Genomic DNA, 23,389 nt, shown 5'->3' with positions numbered 1-23,389 from the left:
CGAGTCTGTAGCTCTAAAGTGGCCTACGATAATGTTCATGCAGTCAAACCGATACTAAACAGGGATATACTTCTCTATATATTGTGCAAATGTATTTCAGTGAAATATTGCAAAACTAAGAGGTGACTCGGTGAAACATTTTCTTCCCACCCTAACATAATTGAAATAATTGTATGTGTCAATTTGAAAAAAGAACATTTTTGTGGATCAAGAAACAAAACAAGTTGAAACTGTTTAAACATTTTATTGCTATGTAAAATTAAAAGTCCTTTACCTCTAAGGAAAAAGAAACTGCTCTTAGATAACACAAAATCAGGCAAAATAAAAAAACAATTGGCATGGTAAAATAAAAATTGGGGGTTGTAAAACTCTGACTTGACTTTGAGCAGTTTTAGCACAGCATTACTGCTACACTTGCGAGTGGAAATTGTTAGAAAATTTACACTGTACTGTTTTGTACAGACTACCATCTTTAAAGTTGTACACAGAGCAAGTAAACTACTAAACATTTAACACCGTGTTTCTTCTCTTTAACATTTAATACTTTAACTGAGGTCCTGCAGAAGGTTGTGACATATAAGCCTAAAAATAAATGCGGTAGATGGGCTTATAATTGGCACATCCATGATACCCCTGGCACTCGTACGCTTAATGCAGCAGGGAAAAAGGCTGAAGCTGCTCATACCAGGTGATCACCGCTGTTACAGTACATATGAGCCGACACAAATCATTCAACGTGCTAAACAATCTGAATCATGAAACACATCCCTGTTGCCTTTAAGACATCAGTAATCGAGACAACAAATGCAGAAGTGACATGTCCTCTTTGCAGTGATACTGTGACTAATGACAACACAAAACTTCAAGTATATTCCAAACGCAGCTCTTCTGTCTAAACACTATATCTGGGTCTAAAGAGACTAAAGTCTACACATGCATACTCTACTTATGTGCAGCCGCTTTCTCTTTCTGTGACAAACTGCAAAGTGCATATTAGGAACAAGTGGCCACCCTCTGAGGGGTTTGGCTCTTCACTCTGTGGCATTCAAGTCAGCTCGTGCACCTGAAGGCAAAGACGCTTGGCTTTACTGCACTGACATTTGAAACGTTGTTTCGCTTAATTGCGCTTGCACTTAATATCACACAATTAAAACAAGAAGCATTGGCATTCAAGAGTTAAACATTTTGAGTGGTCTGGGCATCACCTCTTCACAATTAATTCAAACTGCAAAAACAACATAAAGTGACTGTTATTAACATGAAACCTCTGATATAAGTTATGAAACAAAATTCAAATCTGAAAACAGAAACAAAATAAGTGATGGCAGCCAGCAAAAAATAAGCTTTTCATGTTCACTTATTTAAATGAGTAAAAGCTTTGTTGATATTCCAAATCTAAATTCTGCACCAGCATTCATTGCATTCATGGAATACCTCAAAAAATTAATTTGTACAGAAATAAATAATCCTTGCATTGTTTAGTATTTATTCTTTTTTCTTTTACAGTACTATGACTTGTAACTGTACAGTGAAATATGATACAGCAATTACAATGACAGGAGAGAGGTGAACCCCCCATCTGATATTACTGTGACTGATGGGAGGGATGGAGGATAACGGTGGTCTGCTGGTCTGAGAAGGGCCAAACTAAACTAAACTGAACAACACCCTTTATTAACCCCAAATTGTCCTACGTTGCTTTGTTGATCTTCCACAAGGCGATTGGCCAAGGCTGAGGCCCCATCCGGTGTCCAGAACTGCTCTCTATTCAGATCCATACCGGGATTACTAAGATCTGAGTTTGGCTGGGTAAGAGTCATGGGAGAAGAAGTGGTTGAGGTCAAAAGGCGAAATGTCAGGAGCCAGGGTTGCCACGGTGACCTCAGAAGTGGTCCATCCTGGCGGCTAAAAGGCTGTGGGAGCGTGGCACGGCTGAGGAGATGTGGCCAAAGCTGGACGAAGGCCACTTCATGATGAACTGGGAGGTCACTGGCAGCAGGTACCTGGACAGACGGATGCGAGCGAGGGATGGAGGGATTAGGGGAAAAGATGAACATAATGAGAGGATTAGTCCTGCAAAGGTCACAATTTAGAGGTCGGGGCGCTTTAGTAGGCATAGAAACGGCATATATCCCACTTTTTAAATATTGACGCTACTATTTATGACCATCTCCATTTGCATAACTCAATTTTCATAAAAGGCCCGGTGATGTCAAGATATCAAGATATCCCTTGGACTTGAAAGGAGTAATATCAAGGAAAGAAAAACATCGGGAACTTATCTGAAGCATTTTTTGTCATGCAATTAATAAGCATTGACGTTATCAGCAAATCTGTTTTTCTTGCCATAGACCAATGTGATATCTCCAAATATCTTGTTTTTCGCCAACAGTGCAAAGACCAAAGATATTCTTTTATATATATATTATGAATGACAAGAAGTTGAAAATAGCAAAAATGACAATGACTTCAGTATTTGATTTAGCATTGCAGCTCTATTTTTGTGTGATGCATTAAATCAAAAATATATAGAGGGCTCTGAGCTACAGACCTATTTAATTTGCCAATAATTGAGGATGGGCAGAAAACAGTAATAAAACTGTTACCCTCACACTATCTTTCGGGGCAATCTGGTTTTTCAACTTTGAGCCTTACATTTTTTGATATCATGAGCAGAAAATCCTCACCTATCATTCCGAGGCATAGACGTCAGTACCTTTCTAAGACTTTTCTATGACACCTTCCACCGAGACAGAGCAGTGAGGCAGCTCCTGCTAACAGCGTTCCAGTACCTGAGAATGAGACCAGTGTCAGGTTGAGATGAGAGTCAAGGAGGGGCCGAACCCTGCTCCATCTTCCTTAGTTACTAGAAATGAGTCAGATATGGTTTTTAAGAACAATGTCAGATGAGATGATCCGATCCTGAGCAGGATTAACTGAAGCTGAGGTAAAATATAAGTTAGTTTAAATTCTTCCATACTAATCAGCTTGCAAAGTAACTTACATTTATGAGCTTTTGCACAAGAGTTATCCCACGAAATGAAACACTCAGTGAACCTATTTCTACATTTTCAGCCAGGATCTTTAGCTGATGAAAAAAATATATCTAATGCTCGTTTAGTTAAACAAGTACAATGGTCGAAGGATGTAGTCCTTGTGGAAGAATTCAAGATGCGACAATCTAATCAAAAGGGACCTACTGGGGCTGAGGATTACAGAACAAAGGAATAATATCTTCTTTAAAAGCTTGTGTAGTGATGGCACATTTTTCTCAGACAGCTCTCGGACAAATTAGCCGAGCAGCTTCTCCTGAAGTCGACTGGAAAGAAAAAAATGTAGCTGAGGGCATCCATTTCAACAGTTTTACACCCAAGAGAGTTAGGGGGGATTCAAATTAAATTGATTTAGTCCAATGAGAGTGTCCTTGAAGCCGCTTCAAGTGGGCTGTATGAATCCCTCCAGCACAGTCTTCAACGATGACCAGGCTGGGTGAACAATGGATCACTCTGGCACTTGTTCTCAAAGTTCTCCACTCAAACTCCACAGAGTGGGCAAGCTTTGCTTTCAGCCTTTCACATTTCTTTCCAATATGTAGCTGAAAGTGCATTAACTGATTTCATACCATTATTTCAGCGTCGGCTATGGGTTCTATTCTACCTTATTGTTTTGTTTCTTTTCGCTACATTTCTCCACACCTCATAGTCCATTGCGCTCTTCTAGGAGATTTATCAACACTTGTAAGGACTGTGTTCATGGGTTTGTGGTGTGATTTCACCGAGCCTAGGCATGGAAATGGTGGTAGAGGGCAGTAGCGGCTCGTGGTCTGGAAAATAGGCGGGGCAGATGATCTGCGTTATCAAAATGCAAGCTTTTATGGAGCATACGCAATAGGCCAATAGTCTATGCAACCATACGCAGGGGGGGGTGCGCACTCGCATAAAAGTCTGCCATACAACAAACACAAAAGCCACGTGAAAATGAGCGAAGAGAAAGTTTGTGAAAGGAATTAATACTGCCTACGTTTCAATTAGAGGGAAACTTGTCGCAAAGCATTGCATGGCTAATTCCATGGCACAATTCAGACGCGTCTTGCTGGACTCGTGTTTTTTTGCCTTTTCCGAAAAATGCTTCATGTCACACACACCGACAGTGCTCCAACCTAAGCTAGCAGACAAGTAACCTACTGTACATGTACGAAGCTGTCAACACAATGTTTACTGTCTCAACATTGCTTTGCTCATCAAGCTAAGATATTTCATTAAATCACTCCCAGTTTCCCATTTTGCAAAGACTTCGTTCACAATCACTTAAAACTTTGTAAGATAGCAACTATAAAGTAAAATCTTTACCTATCACAAACGTGAATCCGGATTAAACAGCCAATATCCTTCATCAAATCCGACATAGTTATCCGTTTTATCCAACAAGTTTGTAGGGGAATTTGGCGGCACTGAAGTTCCCACTGGCTAGATGGGCGGAGTAATATTTCTTAAACCCTTTGAGTCCTTTCCATGTCATGGGCAGATCATACACCTGCCCCAATAGCATCTATACAGGCGCGCTAAATGTTACATGATATTATGCTACATAGGAGCCTACAGTGATTCTGATTGGTAGAATGTGCTCGAGAGTTCGGCGGGGCCAGGCTTAGCTGAGAGCAGACCAGGCATCTGCCCTGGCCAGTGGCCATAGATCTAACGTTAAGCAGCCACACTGGAGGTAGGCTATATTTTAGCGAAAATAAAAACAGATTCCACTCGCAAAGTCCGTCACAAGCCACAATATGGTGTAATACGATTCCCACTGTGATTGAAGTTGAAATAAATATTTTATCTATAATTTATAATTATCTATATTTTATATATAAAAGAAAGGTTGGTGTGTGGAAGGCGGGGCTCTGCCCATCCTGCCCAAATACAGCGGCCGCGGCTGGTAGAGGGGGAAAAAATGAAGAAGAAGAAGAAGAAAAAAGAAAGAAAGGAAAATCAAATATTGAACATTCATGCGGGGCTGAGTGTGTGTTGTACAGAGCTCCTCTGGTATTCACTTTGAGATTATTCAGCTCATAAAAAGAATCACTCTGGTGGTAGTGGCAAGCGGTGGAGTGAGGGGTGTGGAGGTTCACGTCCAGGCTGTTGCTGTCTCTGCAGGCTATATTTAATTGGACCCTCGTTCAGCATCTTCCAGGTTCGTCCTCCTTTTGATCACGAAGAAGGCCCGAGCAACTATACGTGCATGCTTGAAAGCCAGGGGCAGGCTTGTTCACGGACTTGTCCTTCATTTAGTCCAGTGTTGGAGACGGACAGATACTGTGCTCCCATCTACAGCACCTATCAACTACTCTTCCTCCTGACAGGCCAAACTCAAGTCTTCCATTGAGATGCAAGTTCCACGGACAATTAAGAGGACGCCCGACAAAACAAAATGACTAAGAATGGAGAGGGAGACTTGCACGGTAGCTGACACAATCATAAACCAAGAGGCTTCAAGGGTATCTGCAGCCCACATTCTGTTCAACACCCCAATTAACCCTAATTACTGCCACACTTCTCAGACAAATGAAAGTTAATAGAATTTGAAACTTTTGTCATTATGGGAAAATTGTCTTTTGGTATTGACAGTAATTCCAGGCTTAAGAAGAAAGTCATTAGTGAGGCTACAGTATTTGGCTACTTCTTCTCATCTGCCCACACAGGCCGAATGACTTTCCTCCAACTCATGAGGCTGTTGACACACTTGATCAGAGCACTCCACACAGGAAGGGTACTTGAACAAGAGCAGGCAGGTGTGGTCAACAATGGAGACCCTGTGGACCCCAGTTAACAGACCAACTTTGACCTGTGCCAAAAAAGCTGCACAGAGCTTTGCTCCTCTGTGTGTTACAGACTGCATATGTGTGAACATGCAAAATGTGGGTATGTTAAATTTAGAGGAGCAATATACAAGAAGTCATGAAGTCATGTGTGACATCTAGTGTTGAATGTGTGAAAAATATTCAGGTAGTCAAGACTACAGAGGTGTGCCAGAGAATGCAAATAAAAGATGGATCTAAGTCACTGATTGTGTTTTGGAAGGAAGATGCAAGGTGTGAGGGATGAATCTGACTGAGAATACAAGGCTGCTGCACGCTTGTTGGGTCGCACTGACGGCACTCAGCCATCCCTCATCGCAACCACACTTTTTATTCTATATAACTTCAAGCCTCAATATAATTTCAATGTGTGAGTTAAGAAAGAAAATATCCCCAAGAGAGAATGGGGATATTTACATTTTAATATGGAGGTCTTTGGTAATTAACTTGTATTTGGAGCATTTTGAGAAACTACTGTTTTGGGTTTTTTTGCACTTCTGGGGCTTTATTTTTTACCCATGAAAATTATTTCCTGGTAAAGCAAGTCAGTGACTCTTTTGTACATAATTATGTATAGATATACAATTCATGTGGACATAAATTGCCTCTGTGTCCTTGTCATTTTCTACAAAAGCTATGCCTTGACCAGCCTTTGAAAAACATCCTATATTTTAATATGTTTTCATTAATGGACTGCTCACATTAACGCTGCTCACTTGCCCATATTTACAGTACATTGTCATTTTTTTTCTTTAATAAATTATTGCTTATGTCCTGACTGATGCAGTTTTAATAAAAGACACAGAGTCCATTTCCGTACTTTTTCATAAAAAAATGTTAGCAGAAGTCTGGAGCTAAACTGGCGTTACGAGTTGGAGTTAGGCAGATGCTTCTCTGCAGCTCAAGAATAATAATTTGAAGTCGACTGGAGTGTCATTGTAGAGAAAGTGATGAGATAGATGTGTCAAAGTAAGAGGACATGAACATGCACACCTACACACACACAATTTACCCCCTCGTGTTAAACATATGTGTCAATGAGAAAACAGTCCTAATTGCTTCTCAGCTACTGCATCTGAAGTGGTGGTGGGTTGTGACGGCCCCCAGCATGCCGGATGGAGAGATGTGAGCCACTCGTGTTGTTGAACTGCAAACCACACAATGTGAGCCAAACCTTTTTTCTGTCTTCTTGTGACAAGAAGAAAGTGGTGCTTAGGTCGATCATGGCACTGATGCTGTGCAGGTGAGCCGCTCAGTTCTCACTGAGGCCACTTGTGCTGAAAATGCACTCAAGGTACTGTACGATGCTCTTGAATAAAGCATTGAGTGAAACGGGTTGTGGCAGCTGGGTGATTGCTGGTGATGTACTGCCAGGTGGCTGAATGGTTGCAGTGTTGACCCAAACTGCTCCAAACAGTCTGAATGTGCTTCCTTCTCCTTGAGCGTTCTTTCTGAGTACACTGTGTATAGTTTTGGGCAACAAGTCGTCCAATAGTTTGAAACTCATTCTCGTGCCATTTTAATCAATCCCAATATTCCTTATTTTATTGTTAGTAAGAAAAAGATAAGGAGGCCGTTTCAGACTGTTGGTTGTGCTGCCAAGGCAACCATCTTAGGGCAGGTGGGATCAAGCCTTTGGTACAGCTGTGAGGTGGTGGTAGCAGGAGAAAGCAGTGAATCGTGGCAGTGCTTGAGGATGCAGGAGGGGTGGGGGGTTTAGCAGAACTAAACCAAGCAGAGACCTGCGTCGAGGGGCGAAGAGACGGAAGGAGAGGAAGAAGAAGAAGAAGCGGCAGCGACAGCAGCAGGAGTTGAGCCATGGGTTGAAGTTGGTCCAGCAGCAAATGGTAAGCTTTTTTTTTTTTACACACACATATATAGACACAAAGGAAATAAGGAGAGACAGACCAATGCATGCTTAAAGCTGCACTCAAACCTAAAGCAAATACATGGTTCTGTGTATGATAGAGAAATGAAGTCCAATTATATTAACATCTTTACATTCATATGGTCAACTGACGATTCATATTTTTGCAAGAAAAAAAGCCAACATATATATATATATATATATATATATATATATATATATATATATATATATATATATATATATATATATATATATCCATACTAACAATGTTAGAAAAGATGAAACCAAACTTGTTCTGTCACTGTACACAAAACCCACATTCTTATTAACAGCTGAGTTTTTTATACAGTATGCACAAAGTGATAGCCTGTTAAAATATGTGCAAGAGTTATGAATCATGTAAAGCGAGGCCCCAGGAAAAAAGGAGCTCTCTCTCTTGTAAGGTCATTTGCTGCTCAGGCTCATCTGGGCTCTAATTGAATTAAGAAGGCCTCGAGGGGCCCCAGGCTAACCTGAGCGCTAATCTGTGGGCCATTATTTCCTGTTAACAGCACACTCCTTCTATCCCTCTCCCAAACCAGCTCCCACCCTGTCTGCCAGCCCAAAGCATGTGTGATTTAAAAGTTCACTCATTCCCAACCTGAGCTGCTGTCCCCCGTGGGGATCAGCGTTAAAAATAGAATGAGGCTGATTTTTGCTTGTTTGTTTTATCAGGGTTTCATGAAGAAGAGGATAGCTCCGAGGCTCCATAGAGGGGAGAGAAGAAATGTTTCCAGAGAGAGGTTTAATGATGATAGCTGATGATAACAATGTGTTTGACAGTGCTTTCAGAAGGGAGTTTATTACTTGGCACTTTTGGGGTTCAGGCTGCCATAACTAACTTTCCACCTGGACCTAAATATCAGAGGAAGCATTCATCAAGGATGTGTCCTGTGATTTTTACAAGTTTAAAACCACAGTAGGCTTCATTTATTGCCCATGTTGTGTGCATAATGTAATTTTTGGTAATGTGTTTTTTCTGTTAGGGCAATACACCAATCAGCCACCACATTAAAAACCACCTGGGGGTGTCCAGTGGTGTCTGATCCTTTGGGTCTTGTAGTTGTTGTGGAATAGGGTCGGTAAATCATGGAATGCCAGATCACAAGGTTTCTCAACAGTGGAGCATTGTTATGAGATGATAAAATGTTATTAAATTCACCTATCAGTCAGTAAGGTTCCATTTACAGCTGAGACGAGCTACAGTTGTGGACTGTGAGAAAACATTCAAAACATACTGTCGCTTCGAATTTTCTTGGTGGAGCATCATGGGACATCACGGTAACTGAATTCACTGGTGTTTAGGTAACTCGAACAGTGATTTTGTCAGATTACACTGCAGTTACGAAATCATGATTATATCAGAGCAGAGTGTCTGGAAATGCTTTTAGCGACCTAAGGGTGAAGTGTAGTCCTACTGGACTGCTTTTCAGTCCCGATTTCTCATGTGTTTAGCTGTCTGACTAAAGAAACAGAAAAACACGTGAATGAGAGTATCTTTACTGTATAATACAGACTCACTATTTACTTTGCAAAAAGATGGAACTTTGGAGCCTGTACAGAGTGCCGAGACCCATTTGAGTGTAGTTGAGCGTAATTGTGCAGGAGGGATGTTACCCGTAACTGCATTTTCTGGGGGTGGAAATCCAGTTTTACGAACCTTGATTTTGTACGATTTTGATCAGCATAACAAGATTAAATGCATTTTATAAGTCTGGGGTTCTGTCTGAACAATACTATGACAATTTTTTGTCTCCCGTCATGTGAAACCGGCTGTTAAATTTTGTGGCTGATTGGTGTGTACAATATATAGTGAACTAGCTTAATCTCTAAACTACAACAAAATGAACTGCATGACAGAGTAAGTTGTGAGTTGATCTTCAACAACAATTTACAATTGCTTTTCAGGCATTTACAGCAGATTAACACTCTTTGCAGAGCTAAAGCTCAACATAATGCACAATGACACTGACTGAGTCCAGCTTGAACTGGGGCGCAAGTAGACTCTTGAGTTATATCCTTGAATCTTTTTCAAATCCAGGTCTCTCTTACCTGGTGTCATCCCATTCAGGGCTGAGCCCACTCAGAGAGCCCCGGGACTCAGAGACAAACTTGTAGACGACCAACAGGCAGTCTCTGCACAGCTGGACCAGCCGGCGGCAGCACTGCAGCTCCTGGGGTGACACCACCTCACTGCTCTTGCTGAAGATAGTCTCCCATGATGAACTAGAGGACAGAAAGTAAAAATAAAGAGTTCACAATTTTAAGCTGATGTATAATGTGTATGCAACACAACAGAAAATGTAAATACATAAGCTATTTCACGGTGAAAGTGTGCATATTTTTTCACATACATTTCTACATGCACAGATGTACAAGAATGGATGGATGAAACAAATCCAAGTACAGTTAACCCCCTTAACAATCCCAGACACACCCCTGACTGTGAGTGAGCTCAACAACTGAGACACACAACCCTAGGGGGTACTTTTGATGTCTTCCCCTTTTCACTCCTTGGGAGGTGGGATGTGCTTTCTCTGAAAGGGTTCAAAACTGTGTGTTTCCATTCCCCTCTTCCTAAGTCGTTTTCAAAGCCTGTTGAATGCATCGCCCACAATAGCTGCTGGGCTGTTTGATTGTTGTTAAGTCCCTTAGATAAAATATCAAACAAGAGACTGAGAGGAAAGAGGGGGGCTTCACCCCAGATTTGGAGTGTGCTTTTAGAGCCGCACCGCCTGGCTGTCTCCGCGTGATACTGGGCCCCCTGTTGGGTTCATCCATGTTGGGGTCATGGCATGTTGTAGGGTGGGGCCAGACGATAAGCAAGCAAGCTAGCTGTATGATCCAGGGCATGCTGCGATTAGACAAAGGCAGCATGGGGTGCAACATACAGGGGGTAGCTTGGCTAGGCTAATCCTCATAGGTCAGTACCCCCCCCCCAAAACCATCTCTGCTATTTCTTACTACGTCTCATTTTCAATCACTCTCCACTTTCTCTTTATCACCGGGTCTGTCTTTTTCTCTCCCTCTGCTTATCAACTACTTCATCTCTGTCACCTGCTCACTCCCTTTCACACTCACCCTCAATTAGGACTAGCGAGGATGTAAGGGAGGAGAAAAATGGAGAGCCGTGGACAGTGACTCGAGTTACCCCGTCTGAGCCCTCTGTGTCAGGGGGAGCACGCCACTGAACAACTGAACTGTAAAGAATATGTAGAGGATGAGATGTGAGAAGGTCACACCTTCAGCTCAGAGGAGTAGAAAAGCAGCCAGTGCAGCAGCTGTCTGCATATACGGTTTGTATATGTCCATGCGTTCTCATGTATGTGAGAGTCTGTTTGAGTCCACTTATGGGAAGCAAGAGAAATACAAAGTACAATCTGTGGTCTTTTTTTTTCAGAAAAGAAAAACATGTATAGATAGATGTATCTGCGGTGAAGCATGTTGTGATGAGCCACTTTCTGTCACTTTGAAAAGTAAAAAACAAAGACAGAAAAAGTAAGAAACCACAATAAAACTTTAAAGGACCAGATAATAACCTGATCCTAAGAGGCCTTTATACACTTCCTCCTTGCTCCCATCCCTTCCTTTTCTTTCATATTTCTCTCACCTCTGAAAAATCCTGGAAACAGCCACTGTTTGAGACCTTAATTTGTAACCTGTCTCCACAAACTAGCATGCCTCTTTCAAGGAAAGTGCAGTGGGTCTGCTCTGTTTTCACTCATTCTCCGTAATTCCGATGGCATTCCTTCCACAGTCATATTGAATGAAATGTCCCTGCTTACGCTGAATCGAGTACATTGATGAACAAAGGGCTTAAGGGAGTGAGAAAATTGCTCAGTGCATGAGCATCTAGTTACAGAGATGGAAGAGGGATATTATGTCATGAATAAGGTGGTAATTGGCCTGCAGTGTGATCACTTGTTTGTGTCGATTCTGAGGAATTAGATTTTATTCATTCAAGGGAGTTCTTTGTGATACTCAGAGCAATATTTCAATGTGAATTTTTCTCTTGGTTGATCTTGGTTTAAATCATCAATCAAAATTACACAGAGGTTATAGAAACTGTTTTTTTTTTTGTTTTTTTTTTATTTGGAGATAGTTAGATGCTTCTCAGTTCATTGCTCTGGTAATCTCCTTCTTAGTATGCAAAAACCTGCTCCTAACACTCCAACCTCACGTTTTGGCCTGGTGTCCAAAGGCGAAAACATAAGCGCCTCACTTTCGCAACTGTTCAATTGTTGTTGTTTTTTCTCTGCACAGCTACTCCTCTTATTTCTCATCTCATAAATCTTTCGCTGCATCGTTCCAGGGAAATCTTTTCACTGGACTTTGGAATATCACCGTGTAGCAAGATCTTAATGGATATTTAAAAGTTGTGCAGCCAAAAAAAATTGAAACTGAAATTAAATGGGGAAAGATAAACAAAATTGCAAAAAAAGGTTTAGATGCACGCTTGAGGCGATTTCTTTACATTTCTTTGAAAAAAACAATCAACGGCCAACACGAGCCGACATGTAAGAATAGTTAAAACATATAATTGGAAGAAATACCTACTTAATTTTTCTCTTCTGTATGCCCATGGTAGAGGGTCTTATTTGGGCTTTCTCCCTTTAGGTTAGCAAGGCTATAATCCTCATAGGCTAATACTTGCCCTAACAATTTCTGCTCTTTCTTACAAAGTCTGATTTTCAGTTACTGTCCACTTTCTCTCCGTCATCGGTTAAGTCTTTTTTTTTCGTTTGTTTCTCCTCCCTCTGCCTATCAACCAGAGTTAGTGACCACTATTCTTATTTTCTTTTTGCCCATCACTGCCACCTTCTGACAAAAATATGCAGCCAAGTTTTCTCCGAATCAGGAGATGGAAACATACCTGCGTGTTTTCTATTTAGCATCATTTCAAAAGTTCACGTCACATTTGCTTGGTAATTAGAGGGAAACATAGCCGTAGTTCTGCTTAGACTGGCCTACCCAGTGTTGGAGAAGCAATTCCAAAGACCCTGGCCATGACTCCAAAGCAGTCGGTTGAAGACACGGTTAAAAAGCCGGTAGAGGTGAAGGCTATCTACATCTGGCTCCCTCCAGATCCGCTGCAGTGCCGAGCGCACGTTGGTACGTACAATATCCAACACCTGAGAGACAAAGAAAGGGAGTTGGGGAGGGAGTTAAATAGAGCACTTCGCTGAGGTCATTTCTATTCAATTATATGGCTTACCGTTTGTTACTATAACTATAATTTTTTTTCCGTTTTTTTGTTGTCTTTCCCCAAAACGAAAAACAAAAGAGTGTGATGTATTAACTCACAAAGGATGGGCTTGAATTTATGAGAAATTTCAAATACAAATAAAAATACAAAGCATTGCGACACAAACATCATAGAAAAATACTTAAATATCTTACAAACTTTTTATGCAACAAGTATTTCGGCAGTTTTTTTTCCGTGCATTTATACACATCTGCATGTACAGATATGAAGCCTATGTCTCATTTGCGTGTGTGTTTGTGTGATTGAGAGAGAGAGAGAGAGAGAGAGAGCGAGTGAGAGGCTGTGGTAGACTGAGGCAGGACGAAAAGTGTTAGGGCAGACACTGGAGAGCCGGGGAAAGGACTAATTGCTGCACCAACGTCAGTCTTAGAGATAAGGTGTCAGAAGTTCCCGGGCGGTCTACGGACACCTGCGCCAGCCTTCCATCTTCCCCTCTTCCTTTTTCCCATCCGTCCCCACCTCTGCCTTCTCCTCCTCTGTTTTCTTCCTCTTTTCACCCAGCTCAGAGCAGCACTGAGGTTCTTTTGACTCTGATTCTTCGCTCCTCATTACTGAAGTGCCCATCCGTCTGTGCGTGCGTGTGTGGTTGCTGTGCGAGGACCGAGATTTCCCCACAGCGATACGAGGCGTGCGAGACATGCATACACACTCAGACAAACTCACAGACGAGTAAACACACACAGATATGTTTTGGTATGGTAATCAAATGGCAGAGCGGTTGGCACTACGTTCCTGACCTCTGCCTGCTGCTCATTAGGCTGCTTCACTCCAAATAAACATCAGCTCACACCAGCACAGCCCACTACACAGCTGAGCACAGTTGTGCAGGAAGCAGCGCCTGAGAGTTCACATCATTACTGACACGCCTACTGGATGCCATTTCACGTCTTGTCCCCTCTTCTATTTTGTTTACATCCTATTTGGTGTCTCTGCCTCTCACGGTTTGACACAGTAATGATCTTCATGCTTGTCTTTTTTTTTATCTATTTTTTTTTTATTACTGTTTTCCTTTTCTCTCTTTTTCTCTGAAGTTTGATTTCGCGATTATTTTTGTGTTTTAAAAGTTGTTCAAAAGCTTTCAAAGAAACAGGTAGGAGTGGTGACATTCTGTCATATTCACCGACTTTAACAACGTCCATTCTGTGCAGGGCAATAGTATAGAACCTGTGCAAAGCAAAGGCAATTTATACAGATGTCAAAGGATAAATGGGCACCATTTTTAACATTAAAAATAAAGCTTTTTCTCTGAGAATAGTGTCTAGACAGGTTCCAAAATGAAAACTTTATCCCATTTGCCAATGGTCAAACATAAAACTACATCATGAATTGTTTGGCTAAAATTAGACCCAGTTGTTAGTCGGTAAGCTAATCTATAGACATTTCAGAGAGACGGTTGTCTAACAGTTGTCCAGTTTGAAGGAAAAATCAAAAGGCTACAACTTTGCGTTTTCCGTTTTTCAAAGCCAGGTTTTTTTGTCTCTACTTTTTTTTTTAACTGTCCCACATCGTGGGCTGGAGTTAAGATTAATGTGTCGATTTAGAAACAACTGATTTGAGTGCAATGAGTCTTAAAAGTGTTTCAAAAGGTGAAAAGTAACAAATACATATTCTGCTGAAACAAATTTGCCGAAGACTTATCAAACTGTGCTGATTCGTTGCAGTTTGGATTATACAAAGAAATTCACCTTCCGCTGTTTGGTTGAGTCCAACTTCACCAGCCAATAGGAGGCCACCTTTGGTTTATGATATTTCCAGTTGTCCAGGATCTGTGAAAAAAACCCCACAAGTTTTAAAAATGAAAAATGCTTAATCTCAAGATGAAGATAAACCATGTTACCACAGATCAATCCTCAAGATGGACTGTTACAGTCAAATAAAATGATAAAACCTTCCTCAGTGCATTTCAATGGTATCATTTTGAACAGGACTTTGAACTCTACCGCAACGCGTTACTGCCAGGCTGAAAGGACAGTTAAAGCTGTACTCACAAAAATTTAAAACCATTCGATTTTAAGAAATAGTACAGTGATCACTTCAAGAGCTCGTTCTCATGTTCTTCTTTGTTATGACAGACCTTCACATCCTAATATGGAATCTGTAACACTCCTGGTTAAGTGTGTTCATCTAATTGTTTTGTTTCTTCACGTGTCAGCCGTTGTTCTGGAGAAGTTCCATGTTCAAACATGAAAGGAGCCATTCCACATAGGGCTGCAATGCTTGCACAATATTTGGCACATCAAACTAGGCAACGGAGGAAGGTACAAGGTGAGAGATTGTTTACTGCACCACATCACAAACTGTCTTGTTATCTTGTCATCAGTGCGCAGAGTGCTGTCTTTCCACACTCTAATCAAAGCAGAGCATTTAAATATTTGCTTCATAATTTCTCCTCGCTGTCTTGGATGCTCTAGTAGGCTTCTGATCATTTAAAATGCGATACCAACATTGCTCTCCTTTTTATTGTTGAAGTTACCAGCCCAGCAAGGCGATAATGGTTAAGTCTCAGAACAGAAACCCTGTGTGTGAGGCATGTGCTGAAGATCCTTTGGGTATGTGTTGTTATGCTCAAAATTCGGGCTGGATGTTCCCAGGCACTTGCTCCTGGTGCCAGCATTACTGTGTACCTACAAGCACTGTTATTGTTGTTATGTTGACTTAGGCTACACTTCCCCACCGGTGCACATACATGACACTTAGCGTGCTAGAGCCCCTGTAAACAGGGCTCCATTGGGAAGCTCCTTTGTAAACTCAAGTGTATATACACACACACACACACACACACGTGCGCATGCACACACAAATTCACAAACAGAAAAAGAGTTGAGTTGCAATTATTTCAGATGACACTATCTTGACTTGTTTGTGGGTCTACATTAACCAGAACTCCTTGTTTTAACCCTTTAACTGAGAAAACGGCAAGAGAAAATTATATTTTTTTCAACTTTTTTTTTTTTTTTGCTTAAGGCAACATTATGAAGAATTTGGTCTGGACCATAAAACGATCTCAAAGTTCAATCAATTCTAAATTTATGTCGATCTCGGTGCAAAGCGTTTCACATTTTCAGTGGACAAGCTGCAAATGCGACAACAGATAACGTGTCGAGCCATCACGTCAGAATACACACGCCGTCTATTTTCGCAAAACATTCTCCGAGCTACGAGAGGGGAAGAGCACTGACTGCATGTGGGGGAGAATGAGTGGACCTGGCGAGAGGCACACAAGTAGAACTTGTATTATCCTTCTAAATTAATGAGATGATTATTTTGTTATTTACTACTATTCAAAATATCAACATCTTTTACCGCCGAGCTGCGTGCAGTGCATCTATTCAGCCCCTCTTTCTGTCTTTGGCCAGCAGCCCACACATACGCTACATCAGTCCCTCCCCAATGAGAACACGTCATGCCGTGCTGTATGCTGCAACGTTAGCACCATCTTCAGAGGAATGCTCTCTTTTTACCATGGGCTAACAACGGCCGAATCTAGTAGAGAAGAGAAGAGATGTAAAGAGAAAAAAGGAGAAGGAGGGTGAACCCTACTCCTAACGTTTTCTGCGGTCGATCAGCAGAATTCCCAGCATAGATGTTGCCATTAAGTTACTGAAATGGTGACATCGTCTTATGATGCTGGGGTTGGTTTTTAGTCACGGTTTCTGACATGTTTAGCCATCTGACAAAAGAAACAAAAGGATGTGAATGAGAGCAGCTTCATTGGGAAATTGACCATATAAATACATAATAACACCCTTCTATTTTTCATAAAATAAAAATGAAAATAGAGAATTCCTTTTTTTCCAAGGTCAGGACACAAAAATGAACATTTCGGAGCACGCAGGCCCATTGAGTCTAGTTGAGGATATACGTGCAGGAGGGATTTGATAGCACAGGTTTCGAAAAGCACAGTTTCATATCGTTTTGGTCAGACGAACATGTTCAGATGCATTTTAAAAGTTCAGTTTTGGTCGGACAAACACAACAATTCGTTTTTTCCTTGTGTCGTACACTGTTTTTGCTGCACAATATCCACAATAACTGTAAGATACACAGTTAGATATACAGCAAACACTTTGTTCACGAAGTTCTCGGCTGGAACCCTATGAACAAAAGGAGTAATCACTGACTGCTCCACGTCACAAACACGCCTTGTTATTTCTCCTGGTAAACTGTCCGCTCATTTGTCACACCGTATTTCATGCATACACAAATTACTGTCAATTACGGCAGAACAAAAAATCCACTTGATACATTTCATCTTTCGCTGGATCCAACTGTGACAAAAGAAGAAAAAGATTTTGAGTGAAGATGAGGGAATAAATTACTCGGAAACAAAACACATCATCAGCCCAATTAGACCTCGACTTAAAATCACAGACAGCAAAAAAATGCCAAAAACTGTTTTCATGCCAAGTGAACACTCTTCTCCTGAGGCAAGGAGTCATCAGTACAGGTGCAGTCGCTCATCTGTGTTTCCATGGTACTCTCATTAGCGTTTGTTAACAGTACAGGTGTTGTGGTAATTGTCTCTCACAGCCCTGACACACCCAGATGTTCCGAACACAGATTAATGTTGTTCTTGGTGATTTTGTGAGGACACTGCATTTTGCCGTCAGCTTGCTCTAATTTAAAAAAAAATTTTAAAAATCATAATTTTGTTAGATCCTTGTTAGTAATGCCAAGGTTATATTATCTTTCTATTAATGTCACCGAAAAAAACACATTAACACATGCTTGTATCTGATGTGCCTCTCTTGTGAGGTTGAGACACATCAGGTGAAGGAAATTTCATTCATTTAAATGAATATCCTCTGCATGTGCTGTGGTAACAAACAAACAAGTGTCTCTATGCCTACAAAACTGCGGGGGAGGAACGAAAGCATTAATTTTCCTGATGCCTGACCGTCTCACATTAAGAGAGCCACTGCAGCGTCTCCCAATGTAACTTTCTAAAGACAAACAGCCAAGTGAGAAAGACCTTGCACTTCAGCCCGGAATGTGACACAGAAGAATAATATAACCAACTGTGCTGTACTTTTTTGTATATATTTCACATGTATCCTTGTAAGGACACATTTTGTCCATTTTGGTGGTGTTTTTTCGTCATTTATCCTTGTGATAAATGTCTGGCCTGATGGCGTCCTTTCTGCACTGTAGAAGTGCAGCACTGAACAGACAGCTGCTTCAGAGGACAGCTGTAATGGAGGTCAAAATCAGTGCACAATGGACGCTTTCACAGTGTTTTTATGTTGTAAACATGTCACTTCTGGTGAGAATTCAAGGTGAGTCTCAGCCTCTGTTTTTTCTTGGTAGCCTATTTCTCTTTTTACTTTGACAAAACTCAATATGCATTCAAACTTTTCTATTCTATAACAGTTTTTTTTTTTTTTAAAGAAGAAAAGCTCCAAAGAATAGATAAAAAGGGATCCATATAGTGAACTTTCACTGAAAAGTTTTTAAAAAGCAAACAATGCAATGACGTTGCAAACAGTCACTACTGAAAAAAATTAAAATAGTAATGTTGGCTGTTTAAACTGTCATTAGTGTACAGTACTTTTTAGAGTTAACATAACCGACAGAAAAAAACCTTGGTATATTGCTATTAGCTGTGTTTCAGTTTCAGTTTCCAACGTTTAAAAGACATTACAACAAAAATTGTGTGATAGCACATACGTGTAAATATGTGCACAGTACTGAAATGACATGACTTCGGTTTCTGTCCAGAAATAGAGAAGACAGTGATTAATACAAAGGTGTGGTGGGGAATAGCGTAGTGCTGCCGACTGCCGCGCAGGTTGTCGCTGGGGTCATTTGAAATACAATGGGAACCAAGCCAGAGCGGACAGGCTATTGTGCAGGCAAGAGAGGAGGTCACTTTTAGTAACAGAGCGACTCGACCTGACCACTGAGGGGCTCCAGAAATACGGCGAATCAGGATTTCTGTTCAATAATCACCTGCTTTCATTTTCCTGTTTATTTATTTCTTTTTATAGCAGCATTGCACACAGAAATTACAATTTGAATGGCCAATAGAAATCTTGTACCCACCTCATCGAGTACAGCCTCGGCCTCTTCTTCGGTTTTGCCTGGAAACCTGATCCGCATGGCGGTGAGCGCTGCAAGGGTCTGACGCATGAGCTCGGCCTCCTGCTCTTTACTCCTCAGGTTTATCAGAGGATCACCCTGAAAACACGTAGGAGTAACAGACAACTTAAGAAAACAGAACGTTTATTTTCATACTGTTGTGGCTTTCACTCTGTTCAAAACATATGTTGCATTCTTTCAACATACTATGTTGCGAAAAGTATTAACTCAAGCATCCAAATAAATAAATTCAGGTGTTCCAATCACTTCCATGAACACAGGTGAATAAATTCAAGTACCTTGGCATGGAGACTGCTTCTACAAACATTTGTGAAAGAATGGGTCGCTCTCAGGAGCTCTGTGAATTCCAGCGTGGTACCGTGATGGGATGCCACCTGTGTAACAAGTCCAGTCGTGAAATTTCCTCTCTACTAAATATTCCACAGTCATCTGTCAGTGGTTTTAGAACACAGTGGAAGCGATTGGGAACGGCAGCAACTCCGCCGCGAAGTGGTAGGCTACTTAAAATGACAGAGCGGCATCAGCAGATGCTGAGGCGCATAGTGCGCAGAGGTCGCCAAACTTTCTGCAGAGTCAATCGCTACAGACCTCCAAACTTCATGTGGCCTTCAGATTAGCTCAAGAACAGTGCGTAGAGAGCTTCATGGAATGGGTTTCCATGGCCGAGCAGCTGCATCACCAAGTGCAATGCAAAGCATCGGATGCAGTGGTGTAAAGCACGCTGCCACTGGACTCTAGAGCTGTGGAGATGCCATCTGGAAATCTGATTAACGAGTCTGGGTTTGGCGGTTACCAGGAGAACAGTACTCATCTGACTGCATTGTACCAAGTGTAAAGTTTGGTGGAGGGGGGATTATGGTGTGGGGTTGTTTTTCAGGAGCTGGGCTTGGCCCCTTTGTTCCTGTGAAAGGAACTCTGAATGCTTCAGCATACCAAGAGATTTTGGACAATTTCATGCTCCTAACTTTGTGGAAACAGTTTGGGGACGGCCCCTTCCTGTTCCAACATGACTGCACACCAGTGGCAAGGCAAGTTCATTTGTAGAGCACAATTCGTACACAAGGTAATTCAAAGCGCACAAAGCAAGGTCCATAAAGACATGGATGAGCGAGTTTGGTGTGGAAGAACTTGACTGGCCGGCAGAGTCCTGACCTTAACCTGATAGAACACCTTTGGGATGAATTAGAGCGGAGACTACGAGCCAGGCCTTCTCGTCCAACATCAGCGTCTGACCTCACAAATGCGCTTCTGCAAGAATGATCAGAAATTCTCACATACACACTCCTAAACCTTGTGGAAAGCTTGCCCAGAAGAGTTGGAGCTGTTATAGCTGCAAACGGTAAGCCGCGACATTTTAAACCCAATGGATTAAGAATGGGATGTCACTTAATATGCATGTAAAGGCAGATGAGCAAATACTTCTGGCAATACAGCATAAAAGACTATCTGTGTTTTTTATTGTATATGAATAAATGTTTTGTCAAGGAAAATGCTTTTTGTCCTTTTTTTTCAATGAACCCAACTTTATACAGACATCTTGTCAAAAAGGCTAGAACATAAGAGGTATAATAAATGTTGAACATTTATTAGTTAACATGTAAGCATTATAGCTGAATTTACAAGTAATGGAAACATGGGTTATGTTTTATTACCATACTGTGTAAATTAGTAAAAAAACGCCGTCCACATCCAGAACAATAATAATACGGATGTGAGTGTCACTGCTGTTTACTGCTGTAGGCTGCACAGAGAAAGGGAAAAAAAAACATAATGGTGTGGGTTCATGAAGAGTTAAGAGAATTTAGCACATTTCTATGAGACTTGTCTTCTTTTGAGATAAAACTTTATACATACTGTCATGTGTCTCAACATTAGTTTGATGACATTCTTTCATCTATGAACAAATTTCATATATTTGTCATTTAGCTTGTTTCTTTGCTTTCCATCATAAATTCTAATAATAATATCAGCAGCTTCGGAGTCGTCCATCTTTCAGCCCGACGAAAGAGTGTGATCCCAGATGTATTTTGATCATATGGCAATTGCATATCGCAATATCATTTTCCGCTATTGTTGGAGTTCAAACCTGCAACCTATTGTTGCAGGTTTGAACTGCATCCTATTGCAGTTCAATAGAAGATAATCCTTGTTTCTTTCAACCTCGGTGTGGACGTCTGAAAAATGTTATTATTCAATGTATTCTTTTTTTTTATTTATTAACTAATACATATGCGTTAGATTTTTTTTTATTTACATGGTTTACAGATCAAGGCCAGGTTTTCAAGTTGTATGTAGTGTATACATGTTTATTAGAAAAATAAATTAGAGGTCTTTACACTGCAGCTGCACAGATAATAATGCTATTTTCTATCCATGGAATAGGAGACTTATTTGGTAGACTCTCTGATCTTTTTCAGGGTAAAGATCATATACTTTGTTCTGTTTACAGTGACAGAAACGACTCTCTTCTTTATCATTTTTCATTCAACTGTATCCAACAACTCCCAGCGTACTTGTAAAGAAGGGAAGGGAATGGAGGAGGCGGACAAAAACCAACAGATGGTCACATAATAGAAGGTAATTGTGGTGGGCTACGGTAGGCCTATAGAGTATTAATTTAATAATTTGAAAGAATCAGTGTGCCACGATACTGTACATTCCTGATGGAGATAAAATCAACGGGTACGGATAAAAACCTATGGTGACTGATGCAGAAAATGTGCACCTCTTAAAACAGAAGTGGAAGATAATCCTTGTTTCTTTCAACCTGTTTGGAGAAGTACATAAGCAGAGGACTGCCAAACGCAGCAATATGACTCCTTGAATTAGGTACTGTTCTCCGCCTCATTTGACCGTTTCAGAAGTATAAAGAGATAAATCTGTGTGTTTATGTTCATGTGCGTGTGTGTCTGTTTGTTGAATATCCTACTATATTAGTGTGGATGGTCCCCAGGCTGTTGCTGTGAGGCACACGGTGGGCGGAGCCACTGCGGCTCAGCGAATGAGAGCGAAGTGTAGCTGAGCTCGGCCTGACAAGAGGCGTGGCCATGGGAACTGTAGGAGAGGGCCTGCCGGACAATGCTCGCACCTCATTGGGAGATGAAAGGCAGGCTATAGAGCGAGGGCAGGAAATGGAGCGTCTGATTGGACCAGAAAGTGTAGGTGAGGCAGATGGGGCTGTGCTGGTTTTCAGTGACTTGATTGGAGGTTTCCAGTGTATGCGACCTGTATGGAAACAGAGGAGATGGAGAAGGAGTTGGGGATACAGGGGGTAAACTGAATAACTGTCACACTTTGAATTATCTTTCTTTCCTGAGCCTTTGCCAGAGTCCCTGCCACCTTCAAGCTTTTCTCTCTGCTTTCTACCATTGTCACCATGGTCCAGGGTGTGTTTTTATGACCACCGCATGTGAAGTCGAAACCAGAAAACTAAACAGTATTCCTGTCTGGTTTTGGGGACAGATTAAAGAGCATGTCTCTGTTTCTCTGACACAAACACACATTGGACAAGCACACAGGCGCGCAGAAATCAAGTAGAAAACCCATACTGACACTCTCTATCACCCTTGAAACTGCTCCAGTTTGTCTACCAGCCAGTGCATTAGTGTGTGAGTCCCAAATCAAGCATGCTTAGAATTGTGTTTGTGCACGTATGCGTGTGTGTGTATGGCTGCTGAACCTTCCAAGGTTTGCCCATTGCCAAATGAGAGCATTACGGGGCTTAGTCGTAGCAGCCCTTCGGTGGCTTGGTATAGAGAGGGGCTTGGCAAGGTAGCCATCTCCCTGCACACACAAACACAGATACTTTGTCATAAAGTTGGGCTTTCCATGATTTCCCCCCCCCTTATTTTAATAAAAATAGAATGACAAGGTCCTCTATTGAACAATAAAACTGTCAGCCCAGAATTAAACCAGAGAATTTCTTCCTATCCAAGGTCAGTACATAGAGTGCTTCAAAAGGTGCTCTCTTTCTCACTTCTGACAGCTTAAAGTGAGTTAATGTATGCGACGTGCGAATTTCAGGGAATGCTTGAGGCTTATCACTCTCAGTATAAAACAGGATATTTCAACATTAAATTGAAGGTATTTTCAAGGTGCACAACAAAAGGGTTTCTTTCTGCTTCTCTTTCAATCAAATTTCTGCTTTTCTTCATGTATGCCTTCACCTTCTATTCAGCAGAACTGCATTGTTCAGGAACTCTATTTTCCTCAAGTACTTCATAACGTTTCAACATTTTCTGTAGGCAAGGGTCCCCAACTGTGC

General features: G+C 41.3%; 1 protein-coding gene across 5 annotated transcripts in view; it reads right to left on the bottom strand.

Moving 5' to 3' along the window:
- Nucleotides 1–228: 228 nt before the first annotated feature.
- ttll7 (tubulin tyrosine ligase-like family, member 7) overlaps nt 229–23,389 on the bottom strand; it is a 75,391-nt gene continuing 52,230 nt past the window's right edge. The window contains exons 16-23 of one of the 5 annotated variants that reach the window (XM_075485457.1): nt 22,055–22,350; nt 19,069–19,203; nt 14,712–14,792; nt 12,732–12,892; nt 9,813–9,986; nt 7,594–7,703; nt 2,717–2,792; nt 229–2,003 (exon numbers count right to left, since the gene is read on the bottom strand). In XM_075485457.1, the coding sequence (XP_075341572.1) occupies nt 1,883–2,003; nt 2,717–2,792; nt 7,594–7,703; nt 9,813–9,986; nt 12,732–12,892; nt 14,712–14,792; nt 19,069–19,203; nt 22,055–22,350 (1,154 nt within the window). In that variant the 3' untranslated portion in view covers nt 229–1,882. Of the gene's footprint in view, nt 2,004–2,687; nt 2,793–7,593; nt 7,704–9,812; nt 9,987–12,731; nt 12,893–14,711; nt 14,793–19,068; nt 19,204–22,054; nt 22,351–23,389 lie in introns of all 5 variants that reach the window. The other 4 variants (XM_075485458.1, XM_075485459.1, XM_075485461.1 and 1 more) reach the window with 4 other exon arrangements.

The sequence above is a fragment of the Odontesthes bonariensis genome, chromosome 15, assembly GCF_027942865.1.
Source record: "Odontesthes bonariensis isolate fOdoBon6 chromosome 15, fOdoBon6.hap1, whole genome shotgun sequence".
NCBI lineage: Eukaryota > Metazoa > Chordata > Actinopteri > Atheriniformes > Atherinopsidae > Odontesthes > Odontesthes bonariensis.
The sequence above is the reverse complement of the archived record's forward strand: the minus strand, read 5'-3'. Positions and strand labels throughout refer to the sequence as shown.